The sequence below is a fragment of the Crocuta crocuta genome, unplaced genomic scaffold (genome assembly GCF_008692635.1).
Source record: "Crocuta crocuta isolate KB4526 unplaced genomic scaffold, BGI_CrCroc_1.0 scaffold334, whole genome shotgun sequence".
Classification (NCBI taxonomy): domain Eukaryota; kingdom Metazoa; phylum Chordata; class Mammalia; order Carnivora; family Hyaenidae; genus Crocuta; species Crocuta crocuta.
The window spans coordinates 3,888,133-3,899,899 of NW_027533260.1; the positions used below are offsets into that span (position 1 = coordinate 3,888,133).

The following is an 11,767-nucleotide window of genomic DNA, read 5'->3' on the forward strand; positions in this document are numbered from 1 at the left end:
CTGCAGTCTCTCTTGTGCTCTCTCCCCTCCCAGATCCCCCCCCCCACCTGCTGTCAGAGAAGCTCCGACCAGCTGTTTTTCTCTCTCAACATTTCAAACTACAAAGCAAAGAGTAAATATGGGCTCGGTCGGGTCCTTCCTCAGCTCCACAAGACCAAGTCCGGCCCCTTCTGTCTCGTCTCCCCCATCGCATGGCTCCCGTCTAGGCTCCCAACGCTAGCTGCAGAGATCATCTCCCTTCCAAGTCCCTGCCCCTCCTCTCTCCATAAGATGCATTTAAACTACTGCGCGAACCAGATTAAAGGCAAAAAACACACACCGGATAATAGCACTTGTCAACACTGAGGCTTTCTTCTTAAAAGGTTATCTGGTGGAAAGACAACCCCAAACATTTCACCGTAAAAAGGCAAAGCATATGCAATTCAAGCCTAAGGTATCTTCCTGCTCACTTAGGCAGGACCTTCCTAAATTATTTAACTATTCAAAAACCCTTTATTTTATGCAAAAGGAATGGCCTTTGCTCAAGAATCGTGGTTCTGATCCTGCACCAGATACTCAAGGCCCAAATGGGGCCGCACACCAAGCCAGTCCCGCAGGCATGTTTCCTCTAGCCTCCATGGAGTGAAAGAACAACATTCAAACCAAGGTGAACAGACTGTCAGTATTTAAAAGTCTGGGTCAGGGGTGCCTGGGGGGCTTAAGTCGGTTAAGCATCCAACTCCAGCTCAAGTCACGATCTCCTGGTTTGCAAGTTCGAACCCCGCGTCAGACTCTGTGCTGACAGCTCAGACCCTAGAGCCTCCTTCACATTCTGTGTCTCTCCCTCTCTCTGCCCCTCCCATGCTTGTACTCTGTCTCTCTCTCTCAGTAATAAACAAACATTAAGAGAAATTTAAAAAACTAGGGGCGTCTGGGTGGCTTAGTCGGTTAAGCGTCCGACTTTCGCTTAGGTCATGATCTCACGGTTCGTGGGTTCGAGCCCCGCGTCGGGCTCTGTGCTGACTACCAGCTCAGAGCCTGGAGCCTGTTTTAGAGTCTGTATCTCCCTCTCTCTCTGACCCTCCCCTGCTCATGCTGTCTCTCTCTCTCCTAGAAATAAATAAAAATATGAAAAAAAAAAAAAAGAGAAATTAAAAAAAATAAGAACTAAAAGTTTGGGGCAGAGCCTATAAGAAACATACATTTCCAATTCTGTGAAGAATTCATACTCCGCATCACCGGGTCCCTACTCGTTCATGGCAAGAGCTGGCTGGCACTAAGCACCAGCCGGGGTTGTCCAGACCACTCCTCCCCCTTCAAGACTACATGCTTGCTTCCCCTGCGTGCAGATGTAACTGCCTGTCCCCTACGAGGCTCCAAGGTTTCTGACCTTTGACCCCTTCAGAGTACACGTACCTTTTTGACCATAGTTGTTTCAGATGAATCAAGTTTCGCTCTCTTGGTATCAGGTCCATCTTCTACCCCTTGACTAACTTTGGCAACTTTGGTTTTCTCCCTAGAGGGTCACAAAGGGAGGGAATTGAGTTCTACTCTCTGAATCATGCCATTAGAACAAAAAGAGCATCCTCAGCTCACAGAACAGGATGGTGATTAAGAGCAAAAGCTTTGGTGTCAGGCAGATCTGGGTGGATTCAAATCCCAGAGTGGCCAAACCTAATAAATAAGTTACCTACTACGTGGGAGTAACAATCCCTGACAGAATTACTGTAAGACAAGAAATAAGAGTGGTGTAGGGCACCTGGGTGACTCAGTCGGTTAAGCGTCCAACTCAGCTCAGGTCATGATCTCGTGGTTCGTGGGTTCGAGCCCCACATCGGGCTCCGTGCTGAGAGCTAGCTCAGAGCCTGGAGCCTGCTTCAGATTCTGTGTCTCCCTCTCTCTCTGATCCTCCCCTACTCCCACTGTCTGTCTCTCTCTCTCTCAGAAATAAATTTTTTTTTTTTTTAAAGTTAAAAATTAAAAGAAAGAAAGGAAGAAAGAAAGAACAGGGGCATCTGGGTAGGTTAGTCGATTGAGCGCCAGACTATTAGTTTTGGCTCAGGTCATGATCTCAAAGTCAGTGAGATCGAGCCCCGCATTGGGCTCTGTGCTGTCAGCATGGAGTCTGCTTGGGATTCTCTCTCTCTTGGGAGTCTCTGACCCTCTCCTGCTTGTGCACTCTCTCTCTCAAAATAAATAAATAAACTTAAAAAAAAAAAAAGACAGTAATAAATTGCTTAGCACACGCTGCCTAGCACATAGCAAGTTCTCAATAAGCTTTATAAATTTCGCTTGAATCATGCAATAAAGAGCCAAACTTCATTCCTCCCCTCTACCATGGGGAGCTCATATTAAAACAACCTGGCCTGCTTTTCTCTACTCTAACTTCCCTATTTATAGTGTGCCAAAAGAACCAGAGTTCCTGAAAGCCATAAAATGCCAAAGTTATGAGAAATCTTGAACATGTCTGTCCTTCCCTTATCTTGATTTTACACTCAAGACACTTGCAGACCAGGGGTGACTGGGGGCCTCAGTCGGTTGAATGTCGAACTCTGATTTCAGCTCAGGTCATGATCCCAGGGTCATGGGACTGAACCCTGCAGTGGGCTCCACGCTAAGCTTGAAGCCAGCTTAAGATTCTCTCTTTCCCCCTGTCCCTCTCTTCAGTTTGTGCTCTCTCTCTCTCTCTAAACTACAGAAATACTTTGTTTTTAACTTAAAAAAAGGAAGGGGCCCCTGGGTGGCTCAGTCGGTTGGGCGTCCGACTTCAGCTCAGGTCATGATCTCACAGTTTGTGGGTTTGAGCCCCGTGTCAGGCTCTGTGCAGACAGCTCAGAGCCTGGAGTCCACTTCAGATTCTGTGTCTCCCTTTCTACCTGCTCCTCCCCCACTAACGCTGTTTCTCTCTCTCAAAAAAAAAAAAAAGGAAAAAACAAAACAAAACAAAAAAGAAAGAAACTTACAGACCAGAGAAATTTCAGTGATTTTTCTAAGCTGAACAAAAGAAGGCAGTACTTGGGGCGCCTGGGTGGCTTAGTCGGTTAAGCATCCGACTTTCGCTTAGGTCATGATCTCGCGGTTCGTGGGTTTGGGCCCCGCGTCGGGCCCTGTGCTGACTGCCAGCTCAGAGCCTGGAGCCTGTTTCAGTCTGTGACTCCCTCTCTCTGACCCTCCCCTGCTCACGCTGTCTCTCTCTCTCTCCTAGAAATAAATAAAAAAACATTTTAAAAAAAATTTAAAAAAAAAAAAAAAAAAGAAGGCAGTACTTGATTCTTGGTAGGAAGCTTCACCTACCACACAGGGTCTTTCTTTACCTCTTATTAGCAAGGGACATATAAGAAACAACAGCCAAACACCTACCACAGCGTTTTACCACACTGGTATCATCTGCCATCTCTCATCTAGAAGCTGCAAGTTCAAACCCCACTGCAGGTCCCGTCAGGTGAGAACTGCCACGGTCTGCAACCTTGATATTCAAAATGAGAGGATGAGGTCCATCTGTCCCACCAAAACACTGTCTGGCCTTTGGAGTTTTCCCAGGTAGACTCTGGCTGAGTGCGCCTCGAGTTACCCACCTGACTACTCTGTACTCAACTTTACTATCAACCTGAAAACACAGAAGCCGAAACTGAGAAAGACAATCCAAGCCTCCTCCCCTACGCAGGAGGGGTGTGGTCACCACCTGAAGTCCAGGCTCGTCAAATCCCACGTGGTATACTCTGACTGACTTAAGAACTCTGCTTTCTTTAGGATTTAGATCAGAACATGATTTCGGAAGGCAGAGGCCACATCTCCTATAATTCTGAACACACAACCTGTATAATCAGTAAGCTGGTCATGAACTGGTTCCTGAATATTTTAAGAATACCTTCCTTAGATGGGCTGTTTCCCCCCAGTGAATAAAACTTTATTTATTTTTTTTAATGTTATGTTCTCCCCTCCTCTCCCAAAACTTACTCTACGAATTCATGCTCTCCAAGATTGGCAAATGTGTATCCATGGTAGCCAAAAACGTCTCCTGTAAAAAACTTGATGCTATTTTTGTGACAGATCTGGTCAACTTTAACTATGACATCCCTGGAGCAGCAAGTCAGACAAACCTGCAGAAAGAAAGAATTCGCTGGGTGTGAGTTTTGCAAAGTGTGAATCACTGCCCTGATGTCTACATAAATCTTAATGAGCAGTCTCTCTGGGCGCGTCTCAGGCCAGCAGCGAAGTGGCAGAACAGGTTCTTCGGAACCTATGGTTAGAAGACAAAAGACAAGCTACAGCTTTCAGGAGAAATGTAAATGGGAAGACCCCCGCTTTCTGCAAGCAAACCAGAACAGGGTTAGCTAGAAAGTAAAAGCCATTCAATGAACTGATTTCCCCTATTCTGTAAACATAAACAAACCACATCTTGTTTCCACGAAGTGGAAAAAAACAGTAACAATTTAGTGTAAGTTATTTCTAAATTACTTAATTAAAATCTGAATAAGCTATCACAAGAAGGGACACCAGTTTTAAGTAACCCAAAGGTCACATTTAAATATGAGGGCATTTCCCCCCTTCTTTTGATTGATATGTTAAAAAAGATAAGCCCCATCGAGATTATTTTTCCACAGTTTTCCAAGTGAAACTTTATCTGAATCTGAGGACAAAAGAAAAGGTTACACACCAAGTGATCTTCCATTCAGACACCGACAATGAACTGGTGATTCACTCACTGGAATCATCAGTGTTTCTCTGAGGCCCCTAGACTGTGTTCCAGTAAGATGAGGCACTGGAAATAGCAAAGCTTTACTACATAAAACACCATCTTTTCAGAAGAAACTGTGAGAAGCGCCATGAAAACAAGTTCCAAATTCCACGTTCTCTTCTAAACCTAGGAAGCTGGAGAAGTTGTTACATTAGGATATTTTCATCTGACAGACCCTCTTTGCTGCTGTCTGGCCACCTGAAGACCGAAGCAGCCCACAGATCTGGGTGCCTCTGGGGTCACTCAAAGGATGCGGCCACCTAAGGGGAAAACCACATCTACAAGGCAAGACGGCCACGGCAGAACACGCAATCAAGTGACCAAAGGGAACCACCGTGCAGAGTCAAAAGTGAGTGTAAAGCCTCCGAGGACCAGTCAGACACGGCCCAATGAGGCAGTCACCTCGCCCGTGCACAGGCTGTATACAAGCAACTGGGCCGGTGCTTCCGTTATAAGAAACCCTCTCTCTCTAGGTGCTAGAAATTCGAAGGGCAGCTAGAATTAACTAAATGTGGTTACTATGGATAAAGAAATGAAGAGAAGACAGTCCAGACAGTCCAAACAGTAAATGTTCCAATACTTGGAAGATACAAGATAGAATGAATTAAAAAAAAAAAGGAAGACAAAACGCACAGATGATCTGTCATTCCAAGCACATATCTCAACAGATGCACATATGAAATATAACAATGCGGAAAAACAAACTACCCAACCCAAATCCTAACCTCTCGAGTAATGGGCCTTTCGTTTAAAAAAACAAGTAGATCATCTGTGACTATTTCATGGTTATCCAACATTTGTTTAGCCTTTCCTGGGTCCAGGGAACCATGTCTAAGAGGTCACAGACGCTGGATCCGAACTGAACTTATCCTTTCACCTCTCCACAGATCTGGCAGTGAAACCAAATGAGGCTGGATATGCCTCATTTGGCTTACGACTAGTGAATTTGTCTCGTTATCCACGGCAATGTGGTCAAAGTGGCGTGTGAAAGAGACAGACACGGACCAGGATCAGGTGTGCTCTTTTTTAAAGACAAAACACAAGCTGTGGTTTGGTATTTCTAACAAAAAGAAAAGAAAAAAAAAAAGGCCTCTACTACAGAAATTAACCACCAACTTGTTTTCAGGAGAAAACATTTGCAATAAAACGTACCAAGGCTATGTGCAAAGATTCTGGAAGGAACACAGAACATCAATGATGAAACCTGGTCTAAGGGAACATATGCCCAAAGAAGAAACCAGCAGACAGCAAATCACAAAGAGCCACAGCAGATCCAACAGACTGGATCTACCTACCAACACATTCCATGTGGAAAGGTAACCTGCAAATAAAGCACACACACTAAGGCACTACAACACCTGAAACTACAAAGACAATGTACTAGGCCTCAAGATTTTACACCCTTTATGAAACTTACAGCATCGAACTGAGTGAAAAATGACTCCGGTTTCTTTTCTATATTCTCAGTGTCCACTTTCACATCCACCATGGGGTTGAGATTCTGGGCTCGCTCCAAAGAGGCTTCGGCCCTATTTCGGCCGACAGACCCAGTACGGACCAGGAAGTGTGCTCCGGGGTCTTCTGGAGATACCTAGGAATAGTACTTTCTTTAATGCTTGAATTTTGGGGGGAAAACAAATGTTCAAAGACAACGAACCCTTCCATTTTATTTATTTATTTTTTTTTTTAATATTTTTATTTATTTCTAGGAGAGAGAGAGAGACAGCGTGAGCAGGGGAGGGTCAGAGAGAGAGGGAGTCACAGACTGAAACAGGCTCCAGGCTCCGAGCTGGCAGTCAGCACAGAGCCCGACGCGGGGCTCGAACCCACAAACCGCGAGATCATGACCTAAGCGAAAGTCGGACGCTTAACCGACTAAGCCACCCAGGCGCCCCCGAACCCTTCCATTTTAAAGCATAACTAAAATAGCTCAATTTAGTTGTATTACCGTTCTGGCAGGAATCTGCCTAATGTACATGCCATACACTCAATCCTTCAGAGGTTTTCAAGTAGTGACATTTAACTTTTTTTACTTGGCACTGATAGTTAAAGAGCACCCCCTAGTGTTTGTAAAGAAAATTCACTCTAAACAGAAAGTCCACTCCTTCCACTTCCAGTTGTAATTGCCAATAAAATGACACAATTATCAGTGCTAAGAATTTACCAAATACTTACTATGTGTCCAACTTTAAGGATACTTCTAGACAAACAATAGTAGTTTAAAGGATGTAGTCCCTGCCTAAGATTGGTTTAAAATCAGACCAGTGAGGGGCACCTGGGTGGCTCAGTAGGTTAACCATGTGACACTCGATTTCATCTCAGGTCATGAGCTCACAGTTTTGAGATCAAGCCCCACATGGGGCTCCACAATGACAGCACAGAGCCTGCTTGGGATTCTCTTTCTCTCTCTCTCCTCTCTCTGCCCCTCCCCTACTTGTTCTTGCTCTATCTCAAAATAAATAAACCTTTAAAAAAATTTTTTTAAAAATCAGACCAGTGAGGGGCATCTGACTGGCTCAGTCTAAAGAACATGCAGCACGGGGCGCCTGGGTGACTTAGTCGGTTAAGCGTCCAACTTTCACTTAGGTCATGATCTCGCGGCTCGTGGGTGCGAGCCCCGCGTCAGGCTCTGTGCTAACTGCCGGCTCAGAGCCTGGAGCCTGTTTCAGAGTCTGTGTCTCCCTCTCTCTCTGACCCTCCGCTGCTCATGCTGTCTCTCTCTCTCTCTATCCTAGGGAAAAACAAAACAAAACAAAACATGCAGCTCTTGATCTCAGGGTCCTGAGTTCAAGTCTCATGTTTGGGTGTAGTTACTAAAAATAAGTAAGCTCTATAAATGAATGAATAAATGAATGAATAAATAAAATCATCCACCAGAGTAAAAATCAAACACAATTAAGAATCCTTGAGGTGGCTTAGTCGGTTAAGCATCCAACTTCAGCTCAGGTCATGATCTCACAGTTTACGGGTTCGAGCCCCACGTCGGGCTCTGTGCTGACAGCTAGCTCAGAGCCTGGAGCCTGTCTTCAAATTCGCTAGCTCAGAGCCTGGAGCCTGTCTTCAAATTCTGTGTCTCCCTTTCTCTCTCTGACCCTCCTCTGCTCATGCTATCTCTCTCTCTCTTTAAAAAAAAAAAAGAATGCTTGAAATGTGGGGCGCCTGGGTGGTCAGTTGGCTAAGCATCCGACTTCAGCTCAGGTCATGATCTTAGTTTGTGAGTTTGAGCCCGCATTGGGCTCTGTGCTGACAGCTCAGAGCCTGAAGCCTGGTTCAGATTCTGTGTCTCCCTCTCTCTCTGCCGCAGCCTCCCCACTCGTGCTAGGTCTCTCTCTCTCTCTCTCTCTCTCTCAAAAATAAACATTAAAAAAAAAATGCTTGAAATGAACTCTTAAATTCAATTAAAATTCATAAAGGAGAGAAGAGTGGGGCTGGAGCCAAGGGAGGGTCTCACCCACAAGGCTGGATGTCGGCAGAGGAGAGCCTTAAAGCCAGATAATACAACCACCTGACAGCTGCCAGCAAGGTTACAGACTCCATACTGTTCACAGAGCTGTTCTTTACACATCAAGCATCTAATTTCACCATTAATCTCCAATATGACCTTGCTACCTTCATTAAGACTGGATTCAATACAAGTAATATCCCTCCACTCCTCTGGCCAACTATCCAGAGCACATACTTGCCCTTACTACCTTTCCTCCAAGGAAAGGAGCTGGTCCTCCTCCCTTTCAAGGCCAGCCCTCTAACAGTCTCCTTGACCCTTCCTGTCCTGCTTCTTCAGGGATCTCATTATGCACTGAGAGACTGTACATCATAGTGGTTAAGAGCAAGGCTCTGGAATAATTCAGGCTGCATTCAAATTTTTGGCTTAACCACTTACTTAACTGTGTGACTTTAAGCAAGTGAGTACATGGGAATCACATGCAAAATGAGGTTAATAAAAACAGTCCACTGACTAATCACTCTATCAGTGCTACTCTGCTCCTCCCCCACCAGACACCCAATCTTCCCATGGGCCCTCTTGGGTGTGGCGTCCCCAGGATTCCATCTCAGAATCACTCATCTTTCCACTTGTCGTAGCTCCATGCTCACTGCTTCTTTTGTTCTTACTGGTACAGATTGCTTCCTGATCCATCTGAGTTTTATATTAAACTGCCCACCAGATATTTCTTCCGGGGTTAAGTCCATAGGCCCTTCATATTCTACCTTTTTTTTTTTTTTTTTTTTTTTTTTTTTGTGTCTATTGATGGGCCTACCAACTATCCATACAGTCACCTGAGCCAGGAACCCAGTCTTTACACCCTTTATATTTCCCTGAGAGCAGCCACCTGCTGAGGTGGCTAAGACCATGGGCTCTACAAAGAGTCAGACTGCCTGGGTCCTGGTCAGAGCAACTACTGTGCCCTTGGGTGGGCTAGCAATTCACTTCCCTTTCCTAATTCTCTTATCTGTAAAATAGGGATGATGATCTCTGCATCTCAGAGTCGTTGTGAGGACCTGTGAGGACCGAGGTACTACAATTACTGTTCCTAGAAGAGTGCCCAGCACCTTGAGGAAGCACCCACTGCGGCAGTGATTCCTTGCCTTCCCTACGCTCCCACATCCAAGCCTACTGATTCTAGCTTCTAGCATTTTCACCTCGGTGTGCCTCCTGCCATTTCTCTCACTGTGCTGTTACTCAGGCTCTTCTCATCTCTCACCTAAACTGCTAAAGCAGCCTTCTACCTAAGTGATGTTCTGCCTCAGATCTTGTACCAATTATAAACAGTAGCTAGTGATCTATAAAGAGCCCAAAATTGACCAGGTCACCCGTGCCATATGTGAAACTCTTTAATGAAATCCTCACCACCTAGAGGACTGAGTACAAGCTTGCAGCAAGGCTAACTAACAGGCTCTTCATGATTTGGATCTCACCTGCAGCCTGTATCCACCCCCACCACTTTGGGCTTCATATTCTAAATAAACACCAAATAGCACTGCTTCGTATATTCTATTTCTACCGTGCTGTTCTGTGCCACTGCTAATGTTTCCTGCCTAAAATACAGTCCCTCAACTTGAGAAATGTCTACTTGTTCTTTAAGCCTCAACTAAGATCACAGCTCCAAGAAGCCGTTCGTCTCCTCCTACCACAACCTGAGTCGGGTAGGCTGCTCTTTCTGAACTAAACCCTAAGACTGGGAACCAAATCTTGTGCATCTTTGGATCACACGGATCTAGAATGCTTCAGGGCAGCCAGCAAGTACTTTTGCATGTTTGCTGATATACATAAGATGAAAACCTCTGTAGGGCAGGAATTAATGTCCTTGATGAACAAACTGAGGGGTGCCTGGCTGGCTGAGTCGGTAGAACATGAGACTTTTAATCTCAGGGTTGTGAATTCAAGCCCTACACTGGGTACAGAGATTACTAAAAAAAATAAATTAATTAAAGACAAAAAAAAAGTTTAATAGACGAGCAAGCAGAGTCTCTGAGAGGTTAAGAGACTTAACTCAGCTTGAAGAGGTAGGATTTGAGCCCAAACCTGCATAATTCCAAGCTTTTGCACATTGTAGCATGGTGTCCCTGAGATGTTCCCAGTCAGGGGAAAAAAGCACAAGCAAGGGCAGAACCACCAACCAAAGAGTGAGTGTCCATGAACCGCTAAACGTATGAGGTGGAAGTCAGGCTGGGTAAGTTGACTGGGCGCAGGTTATACGAAGCCAGTAGTTCTCAACCCTCCCTGACTTTTAGCCTCACTCAGAGAACAACCCATCCCCCCAATATGGGACTGAGAACCACTGTGTTGGGCCTAGAAAACCAGTCAGAAGAGTTAGGCTTGGCAATGGAAGGCAGGCAGAGAGCCCTGTAAGTCCTCAAAGCAGAGAGGGAAGGGAGAAAGGTCGGCCTGGTCACTGCAACACTGGTGGCACCTGTCACTGAACTGAGACAGTGACAGCATGGTTCCCCATTCTCAGGCACTCCCAACCAGATGAGGAAGTCACCATCCCGACCTGGTCCCACTTTGCCACACCAAGGGCCTCCACATTCAGAAACCCTCCTTCCTCGCAAACAAACTCTCCCTCCAGATACCTCCAGGGGGCACTGTGGTTGGGGAAATGTCAAAAAGGCAAATGTTCAGACTTAATAATCTGGCAGTTTGCTTGTAGGAATTTTCTTTCCTTAGAAGGTTTTGAATTCAAGTCAAAAATCAATTTGTGACTGTGATATTAAGTGGGCTAACCCACGTCTCTTCAATGCAAGACAATTAAAAAAAAAAATCCGGGTATTATCTTTCTCCTAAAACCCAAACAAGATGAGCTTGAAAAAATTTTATTTGGGGGGCACCTCAGTGGCTCTGTGGGTTAAGCGGCCGACTTGATTTTGGCTCAGGTCACAAGCTCACAGATCATGGGATCAAGTGCAGAGCCAGCCTAGGATTCTCTCTCCCACTCTCTCTGCCCCACCGTTATGAGCACGTGCACGTGCATTCTCTCTCACTCTCTCTCTCAAAATAAATGTTTTAAATTTTTCATGAAAATTTACCTTCTTCCACAGAGCCTATGCCTGTGTGTGTGCTAGTTACTTAGTACGAAACAAGACCCCTCTATTTGTTGCCTGTAAGTAAAGACACAAATAAGTATCATGTGATGACACAATCTTTAGAGATTGTTTTTTTCTTTATTGCTGAGGGAGTAAGAGCGTGGGCAGGGGAAGGGCAGTGAGAGAGGGGGACAGAGGGTCCGAAGCCCTCTCTGCGCTGACCAGCAGAGAGGCCAACACGGGCCAGAACTCACAAACCACGAGATCATGACCTGAGCCAAAGTCGAACACATAACCAACTGAGCCACCCAGGTGCCCCTAAAGCTTCTGTTAAAAGATTTTATTAGGGGCGCCTGGGTGGCTTAGTCGGTTAAGCGTCCGACTTTCGCTTAGGTCATGATCTCGCGGTTCGTGGGTTCGGGCCCCGCATCGGGCTCTGTGCTGACTGCCAGCTCAGAGCCTGGAGCCTGTTTCAGTCTGTGACTCCCTCTCTCTCTGACCCTCCCCTGCTCACGCTGTCTCTCTCTCTCT

At 45.6% G+C, this 11,767-nt stretch overlaps 1 protein-coding gene across 2 annotated transcripts in view; it reads right to left on the reverse strand.

Moving 5' to 3' along the window:
• The window catches only part of SAE1 (SUMO1 activating enzyme subunit 1), a 75,369-nt gene that overhangs the window by 48,191 nt on the left and 15,411 nt on the right, over positions 1-11,767 (reverse strand). The window contains exons 3-5 of one of the 2 annotated variants that reach the window (XM_077747191.1): positions 6,135-6,308; positions 3,937-4,079; positions 1,396-1,495 (exon numbers count right to left, since the gene is read on the reverse strand). In XM_077747191.1, the coding sequence (XP_077603317.1) occupies positions 1,396-1,495; positions 3,937-4,079; positions 6,135-6,308 (417 nt within the window). The remainder of the gene's footprint in view (positions 1-1,395; positions 1,496-3,936; positions 4,080-6,134; positions 6,309-11,767) is intronic. The other variant, XM_077747192.1, reaches the window with a different exon arrangement.